The 22875-nt window shown below is 47.9% G+C and overlaps 1 protein-coding gene across 1 annotated transcript; it reads left to right on the top strand.

Moving 5' to 3' along the window:
* The first annotated feature begins 6638 nt into the window (after positions 1–6638).
* Positions 6639–21579, top strand: TAGLN3 (transgelin 3). Its single transcript, XM_057697069.1, has 5 exons — positions 6639–6886; positions 7192–7373; positions 8561–8735; positions 18827–18929; positions 21097–21579. Exons 2-5 carry the CDS (start codon positions 7194–7196, stop codon positions 21236–21238), a joined length of 600 nt encoding a protein of 199 aa, XP_057553052.1. The 5' UTR covers positions 6639–6886; positions 7192–7193; the 3' UTR covers positions 21239–21579.
* Positions 21580–22875: the final 1296 nt, after the last annotated feature.

Here is a 22875-nt window from a genome sequence, read left to right as displayed (position 1 = left end):
CACCTCTGTCAGACACAGTGATGACTGCTGCCTGAATCGTCTCACTACAGGAGGTCCCTATATAGGATGCGGTGCTGCCCCCAAAAACTAACCGGGAAAATTCAGGAGGGGCCAAAAGGAGGGAGGACATGCCAGCCCACAGTATGTCTGGTAAAACTAACCCGGAAGAACTTGGGAGGGGCCAAAAGGAGGAGGGAGGAGACGATAGGCCCTGCCTACCTCCACGAAACTCTCACCGCTGGAATCCATCTTGGCTGAGAGGTGTGTCCAACACTGGGAAGGACCCTGAGTCAGGATGATTGGCCAGAGACGACCCAGAAACTAACCCCATCACCGTAAAACCTGTGACTGCCAGCCACCTGGCAAAGCAGTTCTGGGTTCCCTTATGCTGCTCCTTTCCGCCTGGGCGCCCCTTCCCAATAAAGTCTCTGGCTCTCAGCACGAGTGTCTCCTCGGACAATTCATTTCTGAGTGGTAAGTAAGAGCCCACTCTCAGGCCTTGGAAGGGGTCCCCCTTCCTGCAACAATTCCAGAACTGATCAGTGGCTCACGGGGCCTAAATCACACAAACGATACGGTTTGTGCTGGACAAATGCTTTCCTTCTACTCGTCTGGAATTTTGGTAGATGCCAAGCAGAGACTGCCCAAGTGGCCACTCCCAATACACACTCTGGGCACTGAGTCTCTGACAAGCCTCCCTGGTGGACGTTTCACATGTGCTGTCACAATGCCTTGCTGGGGGAATTAAGCTCAACTTGGATGACTACTAGGAGAGGATTCTTAGAAGTGCACGCCTAGTTTCCCTGGACGTCACTTGGTGTGCCTTTTTCTTTTCCTGATTTTGCTTTGTATCCTTTCACTGTAATAAGTAATAGTTGTGGGTACAGCTGTATGCTGAGTCCTAACAAATCGTCAAACCTGGGGGTGGTCTCCGGGGCCCCTGACACAGATCCAAAACAGATTAATATCCTACAGGGAAATAAAATATAATCCAGGAGTTATCTTTCATACCAAACAAAAATCCTTTACAAACCAAAACTCCGGGAACCATCTGTGTGCCATAGTGGCTGGTGCTGGTGTGCGTTCTTAGAGGGTAGCAGCAGGGGGCCTCCTCAGGCGCCCATGCTGCCCAGACACTGCTAGGCGTGAGGTTTAGAGAGAGGAGGAAAGGGCTCCTGCCCATGAGAGCTTTCTAGGGTTACACATAATTATAATAAAACGTGATAAGTGTGTCTGGAGATTCATGGTATTTCTGTGGAGCCAGTACATATACTTAGAGACTCTAGAGCTTGCGTTTAAGTCCTGGCCCACCATTTACTAGCCCTGTGACTGAGCCATTTACTCAACCTCCCTGAGGTTTCCTCACCTGTCAAACGTCATAACATAAACCTATTTAATAAAGTATAAGGATGAGGCACAGCACATTTAGAACAATGACACGTAGGAGACACTACCGTTTCTCTTGTGGTTTTATATGCACAAAACATAGTCCAGTGAGAAACTGGAGGGCACAATTCATGAAGGTTTAAGAAGGAAAGTGGAGGCAAGGAAGTGTGTAGGCTTCTGAAATTGAATTGGATTGGAACTTCCTAAGCTCAAGATCCCAAACTGGAATGTTAGCTGTATGGTATCCTTTCCAATGTTCAATGGCTAGGAAAAGGGAGGGGGAGGAAACTTCACTATCTAAAGACTAGAAAAGCTGTCTTAAAGTTTAATCTAGCTTTGCAGAGGTTAGCATCATAAATTCCAAATGAGTTTGAAGCAGTGAGATTTAGTATATACTAGTACATTGTTAATTCCTTTACTGTTCTTTTCTATTTTCCCCCCAAAGTTCTTTTCTTTTTCTCCCAAAACCACTCCATACCATGTATTCAGTGACATGGAAAATGCCTGAACAGCCAGCAGACCCTGAGTGCCTATCCTCTGGAACTCCTGCGTTGATTTAAACGCGACATGACCCCTCTAAACAATCTCAGCACAGGCAATGGAAGGGGAAAAGGCTAATGCCAATGGAGAGAAAGGCTAATGAGACCATAGAATACATTTGCTTTTGCAGCATCTGTTGAGCTTAGACATATTTCCAGACACAAATCTACACGGGTTGCTGTTCTCTGAGCAGCCAATAGAAAGGTCTGTGAGGAGGAGAGGAGGAAAAGAGCTTTGGGCAAGGCTGAACTTTATAAAGCATGGAGATATCGAGCAAGGAGAACATTACCTGTGACATAACCATTCCCAAGGCAGTGCCCAAAGGGGCTATGTTGAATTTTCATTACATTTGAAACTGTTAAAAAAAACAAACAACTAAGGAACTCATTTTCTGAAGGAAGGAAGATGGATGGAATTTAGATATACCTTTTTAAGATCCCCTTTCTTTACAGACCTAAAGTCACTTTTTAGTTTAGAACCACAATCATGTAATATGCATAACTTGCTGAAAAAAATATGATGCTTTGGTACATTTACAGAATATGCCCAGAAAAATGCAGGTAATTTTTTTAAACCAAATTCGTGTTTTGTAGAAACTATCCTCCCTATTTTCTTGAGCTTTCATATTTTTACTGACAAATAATCTTCTACCAGAAAAGAAGCTCAAATTTCAGCTTCTCACTGAAGCCTTTCCTGACTCATCCTCAACTCTGGCTCCAAGAATTTTGTCGGTAGGTCCTCTGTGCTCTTTCACAAACAGCCTTCTGCTCAGGCTATATTTTTTTTTAATTGATTTGGCTTAGTTGCAGCATATGGGATCATCATGCGGTATGTGAGATCTTTCCTTGCAGCGAGCGGGCTCCTCTCTGGTTGTGGTTCACAGGATCTAGAGTGCATGGGCTCAGTATTTGCAGCACGCAGGCTTAGTTGCCCCACAGCATGCGGGATCTTAGTTCCCTGACCAGGGATCAAACCCACATTCCCCACATTGGAAGGTGGATTCTTAACCACTGGACCACCAGGGAAGTCCCCAGGCCTTTTTGATAGAACCTACTACTTGGAAATTCTCAGTTTATATGCCAACCTCCCTCTCTCAAAGGACCATCAAGATCAGGAGCTTTGTTCTGACATTCTTTAATCCCAGGTGTCCCTGACCATGCCACATCATCTCCTCACCAACTGTGTATTGCTAATATTTCTCTGTTTTGTCCTTGGCACTCTTCTCATGCAACTTACTCATTCACCTTGAGCAACTTCACCCAGGCTCCTAGTTTTAACTGGTATCTGCACGCAGATGATTCAAGTAGTTTCCTTCATTCCAGATTTTTCTCTTGAGCTCTGGATGCATAAAACCAAAAGACCAGGATGGACTGTGGTGGCCCTCCCAAATGCAATAAGTCCAAACACTATTATCTTTCAAAACGCCTTAATGTACCTCCCCACTAATGGTCCCCTTACAATAATTGGTGCAACCTCTGTTACGCAAGTCAAACTCGTGAGTCATTCTGACCCTCTGCTTCTCCTTCACCTAAGTCAGATCTGATGGTTCTTTCCCCCATGAAAACGCTCAAGCTCATTTGCATGATACATAAGCCCAGTGACAAGGCCAGTAGATATTCAACAACTAGCTGGGTGGGGGGAGCCCCGATTTGTAGTCTTGGCGAACAACCACCTACACTCTCGTCATAACTGGTTTCAAACTACCACTGTGATGTCACTGAGTACAAGGAAGCAGGGAAGAAACGGCCAGTACCAGATTGTTAAATAGTATATACACCATATAGAGACAATAAACGTAAATATCCTCAAAAACATGTCATAGTAAAATGTAGCTAAATAAATTAGGAAGCGATCCACTTTGAGTATTTAATCCTTGCTTGCAATATAATGTATTTAAGTGTAAGTTTACATAATTTAAGTGCTTACAATGGCTGTTTAACAACAAATTCCTGAAAATTTAACCATGGACACTTGCAAGCATGCTAGTTTGTAATCTTGAGACTGCCTGACATTCCAGCTTTATTTCCGTGTGTCTCTTCCCTTTAACCCTATGTTTTGTTGATACTAAGAACATGTTCACCTTCTTAAATAGGCTGCCTTTGCCGGCATCATTCCCCATCCCTCCTGCCTCATCCCATTCATTAGGCAAACACCTACTCATCTTTTGAGACTTAAAGTCATCTCATTTATAAATCTTTTTGCTAATCTCCTAACCTCTTCCTCCAGATATAAATGTACGTGCATACCCAGCCATAAAAAGGAACAAAATTGAGTTATTTGTAGTTAGGTGGATGGACCTACAATCTGTCATACAGAGTGAAGTAAGCCAGAAAGAGAAAAACAAATACTGTATACTAATGCATATATATACTAAAACAAAAACAAAACGGTACTGATGAACCTAGAGGCAGGACAAGAGAAAAGACGCATACGTAGAGAATGGTCTTAAAGACCCCATGGCAGGCGAGGGGTGGGCGGGGGGGGGGAGTGGGCGGGGCGGAGCTGGGACGAAGTGAGAGAGTAGCATTGACATATATACACTACCAAATGTAACATAGATAGCTAGTGGGAAGCTGCTGCAAAACATAGGGAGATCAACTTGATGATTGGTGATCTAGACAGGTGGGATAGGGAGGAGGGGAGGGAGGCTCAAGAGGGAGGGGATATGGGGATATATGTGTAAATACAGCTGATTCATTTTGTTGTACAGTGGAAACTGCACAACACTGTAAAGCAATTATACTCCAAAAAAGATCTGAGGGGGAAAATAATAAATAAATAAATAAATAAATAAATAAATGTACCTGAGTAGCTTGTGCATATTTTTTAGCATGACACCTGGTTGGCATTTATGATTTACAAGTTTAATGTTGCTGCTAGACCATGTTGCCGCTAGACCATGTTGCCATGTCTCATTCACTTCTTATTTTAATCTCAGATACATAGATCCTTTTAAAAAGTTGTTGAAAAAATTATAATATTTATAGGCACTCAGTAAATAGAGGTTGAGCCAGTTTCCGCTGTCACCACCCAGGAGACCAAGTGGTTTTTCTTAAAGACTTCCTGTGGATTTCTGGACACTTCAAACCTTCTATGCCTTGCTTGGGCTCCCCTCTTCGCCACTGTATCCTCTCCACAACTATGATTTCAATCTTTCACTTAAAGTACCCCACATATTTTGTTACAATGGCAAAAAATCTTTGGGTACAAAAGATCTTTGGGTACAAAACAGTCCGAAAGAAAAAAAAAAGGCAAATGTGTGTCTTTTAGAATTGTTTCTGGTTTTATATAACAAACCAACATCTTCCTTAGAGCAATTCCAGCCACAGAGAAAGTAACATGCTTTCTGTTTGGGCTTCAGTTTCCATAGTCCCGGATTGGAACTGACCTTACTGCTGCCACTCAAGATGCAAGTGAGTGACTTCCAAAATTCTGCTGACAACTTCCCTGCTCTAAAGTCTCCCCTGAGCTCCACGTGTCTGGAGCCAGCTCTGCTGCCTTCAACGCTTCTTCAACTGACGATTCCATGCGGCATCCGGACCTGCATCCGTCAACCCTTCTCATGCCTCTTCCTAAACCTACTGCTCTCCCCGCAAAGTTCGGATTCTCTCACAACCATTTGTTTTTCACAGAACTCTCTCTCCTATGCCTTCAACTACTGACCACTGAGTCTTTTCTTAAGCAAACCACCCACATATCTACTAAGTAATTAAATTTTCACAAGTCCAGTCCTCAGCTGGCAGATTTTTCTCAATACTTGCATTGTTTGTGGTCATTTCCTGCATAGCTTCTAATCAATTTCCCACAGGGACAAAGATCGCTATATCTTTATGTACTAGAATTGTTTTACCTAATGTTCTGGGTCAATTGATCAGTCTGTTCTAGAGGAAAAATTTATATTTTATTTCTCTCCAGCACAGTACTTGGCACAGTTAAGTGCTCAAAAAAAAAAAAAAAAAAAAAAAGAAATTGTTGAATGAAGCAAAGGACAAAATTTGTGGTATGTTTCTCATATAAAGTACTCAGAGACTTACACAACACCACCAAGACAATCTTTAGCCCCAAGCGGCTTATAGTCTAGGAAGACAAACTACCAAACCCTTTAGCATTTATAAAATTTTCAGGCCAACTTAGATCTAATGATTTCTCCCAAGGTCTTCTTTGCTCACACCAAATACTCAGTTGCTACTGACAGTGTGTCAGTTGTGCCTTTCTAGTCCTTAATTAAAATAAACAGATGAAATCTTTACACTCTATCAAAGCCTTTCTCTCCAAGCGTTCTTAGCACATGGAGCTCCGTTTAATTTATAAAATGTGCTCTCGGTGTCTTTCAATTTAAAAAGGTGTTAAAACGCTACATTCCTTGAGTAGGTCAAACCGAGGCACAACAGTTTCCCACCAGGATGGAAGTTTCTGGATGAAATCTGTCTGACAGCTGAACAAGCTAAGGGTTGCAGCTCACAGCCCCGCCCCTCCCGCCCCAACAGACAACTGTTCCCTCCAGGCAGGGGGAAAGTGGTTTGGCAGCTCCTGACAGATGGGCAGCTGACAGGAGGGACCCTCCCGCAGGCCCCGTCCCCTGGGCAGCTGTGCGCCGGCCTTGTGTACAACCGGCTGTCCCCCAGAGGAGGAGAAAGAACTGTGCGGCTGTGCAAGCAGCTCTCAGCGGGAGGGAGGCGGGCGGGCTTGACTGACACTCGAGAGGGCTGGCTTTTTGGACGGCTCTTAGCAACGGCCCTGGTTTGACCCTCCTCAGCCATGAGAAAATCGAATCAGTGTACCATTCTTCCAGGCGCCATGCAGCATCAGCAGCTCAACGTCAAGGGGGCCTTCCTCCCTGCCTGTTAATTACCTGCTCTTTCCCATCTCAGGGCTCCTGCCTTTGCCAAGTGCTCCTGGGAGGAGGGAAGAGACGACCACCACCCAGCCCCCTTGCTGCCTGGGGGCTTCAGGCTTGACTGTGAGTCCTTGTGCATCATTTCGTCTCACTGATAGGCGGAACTGAGAAGGGGCTTCCAGCCCCCCTGGACCGGCAGGGGCTTTATTCTAAGAGTCACTGGCGCGTGGCTGCGCTTTTCTTTCGCGTTTGTAGGTGAAACCCCAGTGGCTCCATTGGCTCCTTGATTTAAACCACGCCCGGCTTTCTGCCCGTTTTGCTGCTGCTGGGCCAGGCGGCCCAGCCTCATCCCAGCTCCGTTTGCAGGGAGCCCGGGCTGCTGCTGCTATTGTGTGGATGCCGCGCGTGTCCTCTCTCTTCTCTTCCAGAGATGGCTAACAGGGGCCCGAGCTACGGCTTAAGCCGAGAGGTGCAGGAGAAGATCGAGCAGAAGTACGACGCGGACCTGGAGAACAAGCTGGTGGACTGGATCATCCTGCAGTGCGCCGAGGACATAGAGCACCCGCCCCCCGGCAGGGCCCATTTTCAGAAATGGTTAATGGATGGGACGGTAAGGGCCGGCAGCGATCTTGGTTGCTGGGGCGGTGGGTGGGCAGGGAAACCCTCCAGGAGGGTCTCTTCTTTTAACGTGAAGCTCCCAGAGGAGCGGCGGCTGCCAAGCTCTTTCTCACTTGGAGGGGGACGGGAAAGCCTTTATCTCTTCAGGGTTGGAAGATCTGGGCTCCCTGTGCAATTCCCTTGCGCAATTAAAGGACTCTCCACCCATCCCAGATGTCACAGGTTCCTTCTGAGTTGGCAAATTCGAAGCCTTTTTGCTCTTTCCAGTGAGAATAGAGATAAGCATTTCCTTGAGATCTCTCCAGCCCTCTTGGTGCATCAGCTCCCCTGGTGGGGAGCAGGCATTCCTTCCCCCAGGGGGATAGGTTGGTTACATAGTAAAACAAAGGAAGGGGTGGAGGGGGAGGACTCACCCCCTTCCCATTCTTCCTGGAGCCATGCTCCTTGGGGATGCTCAATGCCTGTCTGTTGAATGGATGGATTCTCATGAAACTGAAAGGGAATCCTTATTTGATAACTGCTTTTCTAAGGAGATACTCCTGTGTGTGTTTGGGTGGTTAGGGACCACAGGCTCTGCTGATTCCAACAAGCCTGTCTTTTCCCGCAGGCTGTGATTTACTGTTACATAACTGCTATCCCACGCTTCTGTTGAGTGATGCCCAGCACTTTGGTTGTAGATATCTAGGGGTACCCACCCAGTCCAGCTCCTTTACACATCATTAGCACTTACTGGAGGAGTTATTGAAGCCTGATTCGGATCTGCCTTTTGATAGAAGAAATAGTATTAGAGTCTATCATTCAGCCTCTCCAGGAGCCACCACTCTTCCCTCCAGTGGAAGTCTGAAATCATGGCCTCATCACTGCACATCATTCCCTCTATGTAAACATTCTTTTCCTCACCCAGAAAAAGGAAAGGAGAAAAGGGGAGGGAAGAGGACTCCCGGGCTATTGGACTTACTGTGGTCAGGAGCAGCCCTAAGAATGGAGTCGCCTGGGTCCTTGGGGTTCGGTACGCGAGCCTGGCCACCCAGCTCAGAACCCATTCCTTCCTGGGGTGCAAGACTGGCCCATGCCCAAGCCTGTGGGCTCTGCCCTGTGGGGGTCAGGATTCATTTTTGCATTAGGGACAGGTAAATCCAAAGGGAAACGCTGATTCTGTCTCCCCCTTTCCCTCTTCAGGTCTTGTGTAAGCTGATAAACAGTTTATACCCACCGGGACAAGAGCCCATTCCCAAGATCTCAGAGTCAAAGATGGCTTTTAAGCAGATGGAGCAAATCTCCCAGTTCCTAAAAGCTGCGGAGATCTATGGCGTCAGGACCACTGACATTTTTCAGACCGTGGATCTGTGGGAAGGTAAACAGCCCCCGTGCCTTTGGGCGCATTCTCCCCTCCCCCACCCTTCTGCTTTTCTCTTTGTGAAACCTGCCCACAATGTTCTCCCGTGTATCTCCACGCGTTTAGGCGGGTGCCATTGTGTGCGGGAGAAGATTATCAGCTGTCACCCAGGCGCACTTGCTAGCCTCCCGCTTTGTGATGTTCTATCGAAAGTGTTCCTCCCCTAAGGAATATACACCCCAGGACACAGCAGGGACCCCGGCGAACTACGGCGTAAACAGAAGCCTCCGTGGAAGCTTAAGTGGTTACACGGTTGCCTCTCCTTCTTACCCCTCCCACAGTGTACTTTTTCCCCACAAACGATAGCTCCTGGAGAAGAGGCGGGCAGCAAGCGTATGCTTCTGACTCACCAGCAGCCGGGCTTGCAGACAAAGCTGCCGGGCGCAATTCTGTCATTCAATCTGAGAAATAAATAGCACCCCACCCTTTCAGTAAACAATTATCTGGGAGCTTGGTGCCTATACCTTTCAGATCTGTATTTTCTCAGAGAGGGTGACAAATGATGTTTTTCTTTCATATTTGTGAACTGGCTTAAGAAATCTAACAAGGTATAACAAGGAAATCAAGTTTCTGGAAATATGTAACAACCCACCGTTATTAGGGAAAATGATGTGGATGGAGATACTGCCAGAGAATTTGGGACCCGCAGTCACAGGGCTTAGTATCCCCCAGAGCCCAAATATGCACGCCCATGCATGTGACTGTTCCACACCAGGTCTGCCGGGGAGGACGGACTGGTCCAAGCAGGGCTGCCATGTCGCCTCTGCGTGCTCAGGCTCACTGTTACTAGCTGTCATCAGTGGCCCAACCAACAGGATACCCAGAGCAGTGACCCAAGTGGATCTGCTGACAGTAAGAATGGACTAACTTTCCTGTCATCAAGTGACAGTGATATTTAAAGGGGTATCCTGATGATGGTTGAAACAGGTTTCTAGCAGAGGACCGTTCTACGAAACAACTTGTAAAGAAGCAATTGCCTCCTTAATCCTCACCCCAGTCTCCGTGTCATACAAAGAGTTGGCATTTCCTGTTTCCTTCACAGATGAGTAGTTAAAATCCTGACACCAGTTTATCAGTAATGTTTTGCCATTATTTAGAAACTCAGATATTCAGACCTTCAGGCCAGGCTGTTGGAATTCATGAACACGTGCCTCCAAATCCCCACAGAATGTCACAGTGGAGACTTGGTCCCTGCTTTTTAGGTCAAAACTATGATGCTTTTTTCTTGCTAATAAAAATACCTACTGCTTATTGATATTTTCCTCTACACTAGCATGGTACTAGTGCCTTTCTGCATAATGCTAACGAATTCTCCTAACAACTGGGAGAGGTGGGTGTTATGAATTTCCCCATTTCATAGATGATGAAACCGGAGCTCGCCCATCATTACTTGTATAGATCATATGACTGGCTAGTAATTAGCAGAGCCAAGACTCAAACCCAGGCTCTGTGATGCCAAAGAGTAACGCCTTAACTAGTCTGCCTCGCCATGCTTTGCCCAGGAAGCTGCTTCCTTCACTTAGGCCATGAGTGTGCTGTTGAGTCATCACAGTGACTGATGAGATGAGGATGGGGAGGAGGATGATTCAGGGCTGTGTAGGATGGAAGGTTAAAGCCCCTGCGCTAGGGGGTTTGTGTGAATGGAAAGGGTCCCAGTGAGGCCTCCCAAGTGCAGGAAGTGTATAGGAGGAGGAAGAAACTTGGAGGGCTGTGGGAGGTGGGGGTCCCGAGGGTGATTTTCTGTGCTGAGGATGCTTTGCTTGCCTTTCCCCTTTTCCCAAAAACCACACAGGTGAACTTTACACCCAGGAGGTGCTGGCAGTGAGGGAGAGGAGGATAGCGAGCAAAGGTCCCAATAAGTGAAGTAGGTGGAGGTCTACACCACCTGCCCCAGCCCTGTGTGTCAGGTACCTCTTAGGGAAGAGGGAAGTTGAGAGGCATTGGTGTGACTGCAGGAGTCTGAGATGGGGTGGTGGACAGGTGGGCTCCAGGGCAGGGTGATGCTCTTAGAAAAAGGGAACAAGGGGTCTCATTCCCAGAGCAAAGAAAGATGGGGCTTTAAATAAGGAAGGAGACCACTCCCAGGGTACTATGGCTGAGATACTGTAGGCAGGACAGCTGGCAATAGAACAGATGCTTCGGAGGGTCTGAACAGACTCTGGAGGCCCCAGGGCCTAGTGGCCCTCTCCATGGAGACACAACTCAGGACTGAGGTTTGGGAGATTCATTCTATGTGCTGAAAGGGATACTTGACATCCCCCAAGAGCACTGTCTGCAGCCCAGGCTGGAGCTGGTGGCCATACAGTGGAGGAAGAGAGGCAGGAAAGTGGGTTGCTTGGAGCAGAGAAAGGAGGAGGGACAGTGGCCTTGGGCACGCCCAGCAGTGAGACCCATGGAACAGTGGCACAGAAAAGTGTGAGGCTGGATCCGTCTGCCGGAGCTGCTTGTCACCCGTGAGTTTGGGGTGAGTAAGCTGGAATCAAAGGGATGCCACTGGGCAGGCTGGTGGGTGTGGAGGTGCCTGTGTGCATGTGAGGTTGTCCATGTTTTTGTGCACAGCTATTGAGCTGGCCACCCCCTTAGCTTAATCTCTCATTCTTCTTACTCTTCCGCACCTGGGCTGTGGTTTTAATGCTGTCCTCACATTTCAGATTACTCATATTCACTCCCGATTCCGTGCACCATAGTCATGGTGGTTGTGGCTCTGAGGGGCCAGCCCTCCTTGCCTGCGTACAACTCTTCCTCCTCTGCAGGCATTTTATACCCAGCAGCTCTCAGTCTCCTGTCTCCCCTGCTCGGCATCTTCCTAAGTAGGGCTCTGCTTGCCCACGGCTGCCCAGTGCTCTATGCTGCTCTTATGTCGCGGACAAATAAAGCTGCAGGAGCCCAGGCTTGCCAAATACCTTCTCATTTAGCTTCAGTTGTTTAGACAGGCAGACACCCCAGATGTACCCTCTATGCTGAAGCTCCTTTTAGATGCAAGGTGAAATGTTTGGAATGGACTCAGGGGCAACCAGAATAAAAGCTCAAGCCTTTAAGAAGGAACCCAGGGCTGAATGGTCTAAAACCCAACCCAACCACAGAGATATAGACAAGGCTACTGGAGTTCCCCTCGGAGGCAGCTGGGGTGACCCGTTCCTTTCAGTGATGGGGGAGAAGTGAGGGCAGCTTAGAGCTGTGGAAGGGCACTGGAGAGATCTTTCTTGTGGGTGAGAGAAGGTGGATGCCTGGCGGGTTACGCTGGGATTCACCCTGGGTCCCTGGAAAGGGCGGGCGGGGCTATCTCAGCTGTGACTCAGGAGAGCACAGTGGAGGTTGGGTTTCAGCATCTCTTCTGTGGAAGGAGAGGGGGAAGGATAGAAAGGGAGGAGCCAGAAAAGGAGGCGTGTGTGTGTGTGTGTGTGTGTGTGTGTGTGTGTGTAAGAGAGAGAACACACATGAGAGTGAGTGAGTATGCTGGTCAGAAAACCTGCAAAGAAAGCTTACCCTGGAGGGTAGGAGACTGCAGGCTCCTGAGTCAGAAATTAGACCTCCTGGTTCAAACCTCTGCTCCACTGCCTATCAACGCACTTTTCTAAGCTTCCATTTTCTCAGCTGTAAAATGGCGATAATAGTGTCTGTTTCACAGGGTTGATATGGGGCATGAATGAGATAACGCATCAAAAGTGCTCAGCGCAGCGCTGGGAAGAGCAGACATACGGTAGCAATGTTCAAATTCCTATGGGCCTAATTTTTTCTAAGACTAGTGGAAAATAAGGGTGGCAGGAGCAAGGCTGGAAGGGCACGTATTCTGTCTCAGAATGAATGGACTTTATTAACAGCCTCACACAGCAGCTGGTAGTGTTGCCTGGAAGACCTTTGCCCTCTCTGTCCTCTGCAATGCCTTCACCTCGTTGGCCATTCTCCAAAACGAAGGATCACCTTTATGGGTCTCTTTATGGACTTGTTTCCGCCTTGTGGTCATTACCCTCTAGTATGGCTTTGCCAGTTCCAGACCCAGGGGTCTTGGTATGGTGGAAAGAGCATGAATTTTGGAGTCAGGTAGGCAGCTGAAACTCTCTAGCTACATACTAGCAATGCGACCTTGGTTAAGCTGCTTATCTTTTCAGAGCCTCAGTTCCCTTCTCTGTAAACAGAGCCCCCCTTGCAGGGTTCTTGCCAGAATTAAATGTTTAAAATGCATAACACAATGCCTGGCTAAGAGACAGCTAATAAATGCCCATCAGCAACGAGCCTTTTTGGTTCCCACGCATAACCAGGCAGCACGCATTAGACACCTAGAATTCTAGAATGTCAGAGCAGGCAACACTCAAAAATCAATCAAATCTGATTACCCTGCTCCAAAATCCTACTGACGAGCATCCGGGACACGTGGTTTGGTCCTGCCTCCCTCTTCCCCTCCTTGAGGACTGGGTGTCGGGCAGGCTGGTTGACACCAGGGGCAGCATGCCTGGGAGGTCCAAACATGTTCTCTGGGATGTCTCACTGTATGCGTCATTCCTCAATAGCCAGAACAGGAGGGACATTTCACCCAGTCTGAGAGCTATTTTGGGATATTGTATGGTACCTGTAGCGACTTGAGACGTTACAGAAATGCCTGCTACCTGAAGCCTCCTTTTCTCTCAGAGCAGCCTTTACTGCATTTACTCTAAGCGCTGCTCACACCTGAGCTTGGCGGGCTCTTCCTTCAGCGGTGGTCCGCCAACCGCAGTGTGCATCAGAATCTCCCGGTAGGCTTGTTAAAACACAGATTGCTGGACCGCAGACCCAGAGTTTCGGAGGTATTAAGTTTGGGGGAAGGCCTAGGAATTTGCATTTCTTACCAATTCACAGGTGATACTGCTTCTACTAGCCTGAGAACCCTACTTTGAGAACCACGTCCTTACAGATTTTCGCCAGGGAGGCAAGCAGCAAAGATTCATAAAGCCCACAGAGCAGCCCAACCTACCCTCTGACATTTCTCCTTTATCCAAAGCAATAGTTTTTCTACCTTGAGTGGAGAATCAGGGGGTATGCCTAAGTTGTTACTCAGGGAAATAAGAAATGGTTTCTTCATCCGCTGACCACTTTATAAGTCCCAGAAAGATGAAAAAAACAATATTCTAAGAGTAACAAGGTTGAGTCAAGACTAATGTAAAATAGAACTCCAAAGCAAAGAGTTTTGACTGTAAGACTGATGTTTAGTATTGAAAGTAGAGTGTGCAGGGGGGGAATGAATTGGGAGATTGGGATACCAAATCGTACTCTAAATATATGCAGTTTATTATATGTTAACTGTATCTTAATAAAAGTTCTTAGAAAGAAAGAAAGAAAGAAAGAAAGAAAGAAAGAAAGAAAGAAGAAAGAAAGAAAGAAAGAAAGAAAGAAAGAAAGAAAGAAAGAAAGAAAGAAAGAAAGAAAGAAAGAAAGAAAGAAAGAAAGAAAGAAAGTAGAGTGTCCAACCTGACTTAACCTGCCCAGATGTGACTTCTCTGGGCTTGCTTCTTTCTCTTTACCCTTCTGTTTATTTTATTCTTTCTTCCCAAAGACGTGCGTTAGATAATATCAAAGTAATAAACAAAATTAAGGGAACAAAATCCTCGTTGAGATTCCTGCTAAGAATTCCTAGGTTGGCAGATGTAGAGAATGGACTTGAGGACATGGGGTAGGGGGCAAAGGGGAATCTAAGAGAAGTGAGAGAGTAGCATTGACATATATACACTACCAAATGCAAAATAGATAGCTAGTGGGAAGCTGCTGCATAACACAGGGAGATCAACTTGATGGTGGGTGATGACTTAGAGGGATGAAATAGAGAGAGTGGGAAGGAGTCACGGGAGGGAGGGGATATGGGAATATATGTATAAATGCAGCTGATTCACTTTGTTGTACAACAGAAACTGGCACAACAGTGTAAAGCAATTATATTCCAATAAAGAGCTTAAGAAAAATGCAAAAAAAAAAAAAAAAAAGAATTCCTAGGTTGGGGCAAGGGGTCCTTATAATGTAGACCTCTTGGTGCCTCTCCCCAGAGATGACCATTTAGCAGCTAGAGTGTAAGACCACACTTGAGGAGACATTGCTTTGTGATAATACAATAAACAGGGAATACGGTATGGTCAAGTAAAAGTGTCATTTGCTATCAGATACTGACAAGGAAAGCCACTATACCACCTTCTCTTTTTACAACTTCAAGTCTAATATTAGCTTCCCCCCATGATAGGGGGCTAGACGAGGAGCCTGATGACAATCCCGAGCCATTAGTGTAAATTTGGCCCCTCTCTTTCGTGTCACCTCCTTCTATGGCCAGCAGTCTCATTTATAGATCACCACCCAGACTCAGTCTCATTCCTGCTCTCCCAGCATCTAGAAAATTCCCAGCACCTAGATGGTACTTCTTTAGAACTCTTCTTCTTCTTGGAAAAATAGCTTGAGCAGCAGTTTTCAAGCAGTCTTGCCAAAGTTTCTAAGGGTGGCTTTCAGGGGACAAAGAGATTCCAGGCTTCTGGGGCTCTGAGCAGGCTCCCAGCTTGGATCAGAGCCCTTTAACTACTCATGTTATTTCTGACTTTGTGGCCGATAGCTCTGAAATAAGGAGTTACCGCTTAATAACTTTTATTTTGTACCTACCACATTGGGATTTTTTTTTTTTTGGGGGGTACACCAAGTCATTGGGATGTTTTTAAAAATTAAAAGCCGAAATATTGGGGCAGTGCTTGCTTATCCATCTGGCTGCATCGGAATCACTGCAGGAGATTGTCCCAGAATCTGAATTTTCAAGATCCTCAGGTAGTTCTGATGCTCATTCTAGTTGGGAGTCACCAGGTGAAACCCATGTTTCTCAAAGTTGTCTGATGGCATGAATCACGTGGGGAGAGTATTAAAAATACAAACTCCCAGATCCCACCCCAGGACTGCCAAACCAGTCTGTCCAGGGAATGACCTCAAATTTCATATTTTTAAAGAGACACCCCCCACCAACCCCATCCCATAAATAGTCCCAGAAGCTTGGGAAACCATGCTCTGCAGCAGGCTGGGTTCTAGGCAGATGGTACACACGATCGTGATACAAGCAGTTCAGCTCTTGTTGCTTTATAACCGGCTCCCTTCACAGATCTTCCCTAATCTCACTGCTCCTTCAGACATGTCCATTTCTGACCCTCAGTTACAGGATTCAGTCTCCACAAACAGCCCCCTCCTACCCAACAGCACTTGACCTGGGCTTCTGAACCGGCAAGAGACATGAGGCTGGAAAGAGGCCCTCTTCCCATTCAGTTAGCCCAAAATACTGAAATTCTTTCCGAGGAACGTCTAATAGAAAACAAACTAAACATGAACTGGTTACAGAAGGCAGATTTCTGTTCGTTATGTTATTTGGAACCTTGACAATTATTATTTTAACCTGATATGCAAACTGATGGGGAACTCTGGGCCCCGACTGCTTTCTTTTGCTTTAATCTTATTTGGGTTGAGATCTTGAGAAATTATTCCAGACAAAACAAAGACTTAAGGTCATTTGAAGTTTGTGCCCCAGAGTTTGTGGGGCTCAAGAACTATGCCCTGGTGGTATCCCTCCAGTGCATCCCTCTGGCCTGGCACTGAAGGAGCCACTGCTATCCTCAGGTCATCCCTGATCACTGAGGACCGTGTCTCCCCACCAGCCTGTGCTGGGGACCTGTGGGAGATGGCAGTGTGGCCTCTGAGACTGACTATGGGCTTTGTGTTCAGACAGACCTGAGCTAGAGCTGGGCCCTGATTTACTTATTGTGTGGCGCTGGCAAGTTAATTAAGCTCCCCAAGTTAATTTTCCCATCCACACGTTGGGAGGAATCATATCAAGTCCATGGTGTCAAGGTCACGTGCAATAAATTGTCTAGCCTGTCATTTATATCAAATCTCTTGTCTCTGGACCTTTCTTTCAAAAAAAGCTCTTCCAATTGGTTCCTAATGCCTCCTTCCCCAGCTTCTTCTGCCTCAATCGTGCAATTGCTTCCTTTTCACTCTCCTGGCATGAGGATGGGGTGGGATTTATAGGTCTAGGGGCCTGGATGTCTTACCTTTGCCCCCAACTTAGTTCCCTCTGTCCTTTCTGGGCTCATGCAGTATATGCATTAGCCATTCGTGACAGGGGCTGGGTCTATGGTTTAACAGAGCTTTCTTCCCACCCCCGGCTCCAGGGTGGTATCCATGGCTGGTTGCCAGGTGCCAGGCTCCACATTTCCGCAGATGCTGGACATGCCAGACACGCTGTTTCCAACCACCAGAAACAGATTTGCAGTGCGCTTTACGCACAGAGTGGAGATGTGTGATGTATCTGGACCTTCCTCAGCCTCCACATGCTTCATAGTTTCTTGAGGTTCTCTTTAGTGACTCACTGCTTGACAGCAAAACTTCTCTCCATCTCTTCCCACAGGGATCCTTCAGAATACCATCAAGACAGTTCTATCAAAAAAAAAAAAAAAAAGTATCCTGTGGTACAGTGACAATTACAGAGATGCTTTTCATCTGCAGAAGAGAAGGATCATTCTCATCACCTCCTCTGCATTTCCTCTCTCTCACTTCTCAGTATCCCTTTTGCCCTCCCCATTCCATCTGCTGTCCAGATCCCCCTTCCTCCACCACCCCAGCTGTTCCTTGCGTCTCGAGGGCTCTCCACTGAGAACCTTTCATCCCTGTATCCATCAATCCATCCCACAGGACCTCAGGATCCAGGAAATCGTCCTGTGGTTACTGTGGGAGGTGGGGGTGGGGGGTGAGGGGGGAGAGGCGAGGAAAGAAGAATCTGCTGCCTTTCTCTCCTCTTTGAATAAATGGACATCCTGAACTGGACTTCCTCTGTGGGACTTAATTGTTTATGTTGTTGGAGCTATGCTCCATTCTTTCTGTCTGCCTTTCCGCTGTAATTCTGTATTCCCTGGTGACCAGGCTGCAGCAGCCTGGCCAGAGAGATTACAGACGGTTCACTGGGTCTCAAGAGGATCTTTAATGTTTGCCCTTAATTTTCAGAGCCCCCACCAGGCAGAATGCTGCCCCCTCCCCCAGCCTGGGCCTTTAGCCTTTGTACTCCACACGTGTGCCGTGCATGGACCTTCGATCTGGTTCCAGATTGTGGGGCTAACCACACAGTAGCATCTTTCCCTTTCCTTGTCCAGGACACATCAGTCGGCTGGGAGGGAGGAGGGGAGAAAGGATGGGAAGAGGAGGCTGCCTTGCAGCCCACTTGTCCTCTCCGTGGGTGAAGTGTCCCTGGACGCCTCAGGTGACAATGTCCCCCTCCACTGTGTGAGGGGGCACACCACATCTCTCTCTCTCTCTCAGTCTCGCCCCCTTCCTCCCTCTCTCCCTCTCTCTCTCTCTCTCACTCTCTCACACACACAAGCCATTTATTTATTGTCTCCATTTAGCTCCTTTCAAGCAGCACAAAACGAAGAGCCTCTCATTGTGTCACATTGGACCTCTCTCTGTGTTGACTGGCCTTTCCTCATCTGCCAGGCCTCCAGCCCCAACAGCCAAGTGAATACTCAGTTTGATGCACATGGGTGATTTTAGACCCTTTTAACCCAGATGAAGGAAAAGAAAGAAGCCACCTGGGGTTTGGTGCAGTTAATCCATCCAGTAAATTTCTTTCCGGTTTCCTTTTCTCTTTCTAGTCCTGACGGAAGCTCTCTTGTGCAGACCCCACGCCAGCCTACCCGCAGCACCTCCCCGACCACCACCCCTAGAAGCCACCGAAGCCAGGGCTTCTGCTTGGGGCAGGGAGCTACCTCTATCCGAGCTGCTCAGTGTTTGGAATGTGTTATTCATGCAGCAACTGTGAATGGATTAGAAACTGGGAATCTCTGGCATGTAGCATATAGAGAGTAATGAGCCAGGAGAAGTTTTGTTCCTTTCTGAGAAGCTTGGCTGTGGTTGCCTTCAAGCCACTTTGAGGAGTCTCCGGTATCCCACTTCCTTGAATGTGCTCGCCTATAGCCTCCCGTGAGAACTCTCTTCCTGGAGGTCCAGCCCCCTCCTTCCCGATTCCTTGGCCCTGACACATGCTGGGCTTTAATCTCTTCTTTGGCTTCCAGGGAAGGACATGGCGGCCGTGCAGAGGACCCTGATGGCTCTAGGCAGCGTTGCAGTCACCAAGGATGACGGCTGCTACCGGGGAGAGCCATCCTGGTTTCACAGGTAAAAATCCCTTCCCAGCTACGCACCCTCCCCTGCCCAAGCGGAGGATGATTTTAACAAGAGCAAGCATCTGAAGCCTTGCAGCTCCCCGGAGGCTGTTTTGACACAGAATCTAGCCTAGGAGCAAGCACGCCCAGCCCCATAACTGAATCCCCCAGAGCAAGGAAAGACGGATGCCGCCTGTTCAGGCCAATATCCCACCCATGGCAGAAGCCGTTGGGCCTTTCCTACTAGATATCTGGAGCCTCTAGCTCTGCCCAAGTGATGTCCCTGTTGAGACTGGGTGGTGTTCGAACTCGGTTTCACTGTGAGCCAGGTAGCCCCAGGTCTCCTTATTTATTTAATTAGTTTCCTCACATAACGAAGGGAAAACATGTTTTATTTGCCAGGCCAGTGCTGGGACAGTCCTGTATCCATTGATAGCACTGTCTGTCACTCTTAGAGGTGGCCTGAAGTGGATAATAAGTTATGTCACGTCATGTCAGTAAAGGGCCTTTTCCTAAAGAGACTTGTTTGGTTGTTTGTTTGCAGGGGAGGGTAGCAAGGGAGCTTAAATGCAACCCCTAGCTCAGTGGGAGATGAAAAGAGCACCTTGTAGCAGATGATTTGACTCTTCATTCCCCTGATCCCCTCTTCTTCTTGACAGTTATAAAAAGGTACCAGCTTGTGGTATTTTAAATGAACCTGGGCTGAAAAGCTCCTAGGTACTGGGCAGTGGCAACCCTGGTTTTAGCCCCCATGTTGTTAGTGACCTACCGTGGTCTATGTGGCGCATAAAACCAACGTTATCTACTGTCTGGCTCTTCACCAACGTTTGCAGACCTCTGGGCTCGAGTAAGAAATTTCCCCTCCTTAACGCCAATATCCTTCAGCTCTAATGTGGGACATTAATCCTTGGCCCCATACAGGGATGAAGGACATGCTTTGTAAGAAGAACTGATTTTAATTTTCACAAGGGCTTGAGGAAACTATGAGAAGCGCGGACAGGAAAGCTGTCTGAGAGTAAAGTCCCCAGAGAGCAGCACTGGTTCTTGGCTGTGGAAATTCTGGCAAGTCACCTGAGCTTCTAAGGAGCATAGAGGTCATGTATCATGGTAGGGCCTGTTTGTGGTAGGACCAGAGCCCAGGGAAGGGCCATAGCTCATAGGACCATAGCCAGGGTAGGGCCATAGCTCACGGGACCACACCCCAGGGTAGGGCCATAGCTCATAGGACCAGAGCCCAGGGTAGGGCCATAGCTCACGGGACCACACCCCAGGGTAGGGCCATAGCTCATAGGACCAGAGCCCAGGGTAGGGCCATAGCTCACGGGACCACACCCCAGGGTAGGGCCATAGCTCACGGGATCATAGCCCAGGGTAGGGCCATAGCTCATAGGACCAGAGCCCAGGGTAGGGCCATAGCTCATAGGACCAGAGCCCAGGGTAGGGCCATAGCTCATAGGACCATAGCCAGGGTAGGGCCATAGCTCACGGGACCACACCCCAGGGTAGGGCCATAGCTCAGGGGACCATAGCCCAGGGTAGGGCCATAGCTCACGGGACCACACCCCAGGGTAGGACCTTAGCTCACGGGACCATAGCCCAGGGTAGGGCCATAGCTCACGGGATCATAGCCCAGGGTAGGGCCATAGCTCACGGGACCACACCCCAGGGTAGGACCTTAGCTCACGGGACCATACCCCAGGGTAGGGCCATAGCTCACGGGATCATAGCCCAGGGTAGGGCCATAGCTCAGGGGACCACACCCCAGGGTAGGGCCATAGCTCACGGGACCACACCCCAGGGTAGGACCTTAGCTCACGGGACCATACCCCAGGGTAGGGCCATAGCTCACGGGATCATAGCCCAGGGTAGGGCCATAGCTCAGGGGATCATAGCCCAGGGTAGGGCCATAGCTCACAGGATCATAGCCCAGGGTAGGGCCATAGCTCAGGGGACCATAGCCCAGGGTAGGGCCATAGCTCACGGGATCATAGCCCAGGGTAGGGCCATAGCTCAGGGGACCATAGCCCAGGGTAGGGCCATAGTTTTCATGGCAGGACTATGGGGAAGTATAAGGCCTGCCCTTCTATTTGGTGACCCCCAGAAGGGCCTGTGTAACTGCACATCCTGGAAAAAGGTTTGAAAACAGAATGACATTGTTCCATCGCACTCCCTCTGCCCAGGAAAGCCCAGCAGAATCGGAGAGGATTTTCCGAGGAGCAGCTCCGCCAGGGACAGAACGTAATAGGCCTGCAGATGGGCAGCAACAAGGGAGCCTCGCAGGCGGGCATGACCGGGTACGGGATGCCCAGGCAGATCATGTGAGACGCCGGACCCCGCCACCCGTGGAGAGGACGCGCGTGCCACACCGTGCTCTCTACGATAAAGAAATAGTTAGTCACCTTCCGACCCTCTCCTCTCAACGCCTCCCGTCCCAGGTTTTTGCAAGTGCTGCATTTCTGCTGCGAATCCACGTTGCCTACCGCTGCCACCTTCTGTTCATTTAGAACTATGCAAAGACTCCGCTTCCTTCCTCTTCCTGAGCACCTTCTTTGCTCTGAAAGCCTTCCTTTGTCTGATTATTTATTTATTTATTTATTTGCCAAAAATTTCCTTCCTCCACTTACACAACGCACCTAATAAACAAATTAGTCCGGTGTCTTCAAGTGTAAAGTTTCTCCTTTGTCTTAGGGCCTTTGCAGGCAGGGCTGGTCTTCATGTCATTCAAGGGGCCAGCAAGATGGAATTGTGCTTAAGCTGGAGCTATAGAAAATATCAATTACCTTTGAGGAAGCCCTTGCAAGTTTGTATGACTTATCTTGACAATTGCAGTAGAAAGTTTAGGGATGGTTTTGCCTACTCTGACAGCCTAGAGCCGTGAGTTCAAGAACAAGGTCTTTGGCCCCTACATATATCTTGCGTACCTATCTTGTGCTTCTTATGCCAGACTCTGACGAAGGGACACAGGAATGCGCAGTTCTTCAGGAACTGTCGTATAGATGCCCAGGAAGGGTCTGATGGAGGGGTAGTTTTCTCAGCTGAATGGGTTATGACTGGTTGAAGCAAAGAGCAGTTTTCCCTTATCTATCAATAATCTTCTTCCCCACAGGCCAGATTCTGGGTCTGATGCAGATGTTTATACAGTTTCTTCATCAGCCAGAAGTGAGAAGCAATGTAGATTGTTTACAGGGTCTCACCCCCTAAAACTCTTGGACATTGCCTAAGACTGAGATCTAGCTAGGATGAGATAGGTTTTAAAGATTTTCTCATCCACAGAAAACTTTAAGTAGGCAAATAAGCCTGGGGATTACCAATTTATCTTACTCTTTCCCGCCAGTAGAAACAAAGAAAAAAAAAAGTGTGCGTTTAGTAAGAAAAGAAATAGTCTTTTACTCATATGATGAATTGTGAATTAACAAGAAAGAAAAGTAAAGAAACTATAGACACTGCCACACACTAGATGTTGGATGATGGTTTTTCAGACTGCTTTCTTTGCACTTCTAGGCTTCCATAGAGAGTTCTGTGGGATTCCCGTGGGGCTGGGGGTGGCAGGGAGGAGGCCGAATTCTGATCCCCGTTTCTGCTTCAATGAGAGTGTCGCTGATTTTATCTATTTTATATGTTAGGATTCAGCATAAGATTTTAATATTTACTTATTATTATTAGTTTTTGGCTGTGTGGGGTCTTAGTTGCGACACATGGGACCTTTCATTGTGGTGCGTTGGCTTCTCTCTAGTTGTTGCATGGACGCTCCAGAGTGCGTGGACTCAGTAGTTGCGGCACACGGGCTTAGTTGCTGCACGGCATGTGGTATCTTAGTTCCCCGACTAGGGATGGAACCCGTGTCCCCTGCATTGGAAGGCTGATTCTTAACCACTGGACCACCAGGGAAATCCCCAGCGTAAGATTTTAAAAGACTTTTTTTTAAAAAAATAAATTTATTTATTTATTTTATTGGCTGT

The sequence above is a fragment of the Hippopotamus amphibius genome, chromosome 10, assembly GCF_030028045.1.
Source record: "Hippopotamus amphibius kiboko isolate mHipAmp2 chromosome 10, mHipAmp2.hap2, whole genome shotgun sequence".
In the NCBI taxonomy this organism is placed as follows: Eukaryota; Metazoa; Chordata; class Mammalia; order Artiodactyla; family Hippopotamidae; genus Hippopotamus; species Hippopotamus amphibius.
This window is presented reverse-complemented; position numbering and strand designations above follow the sequence as displayed.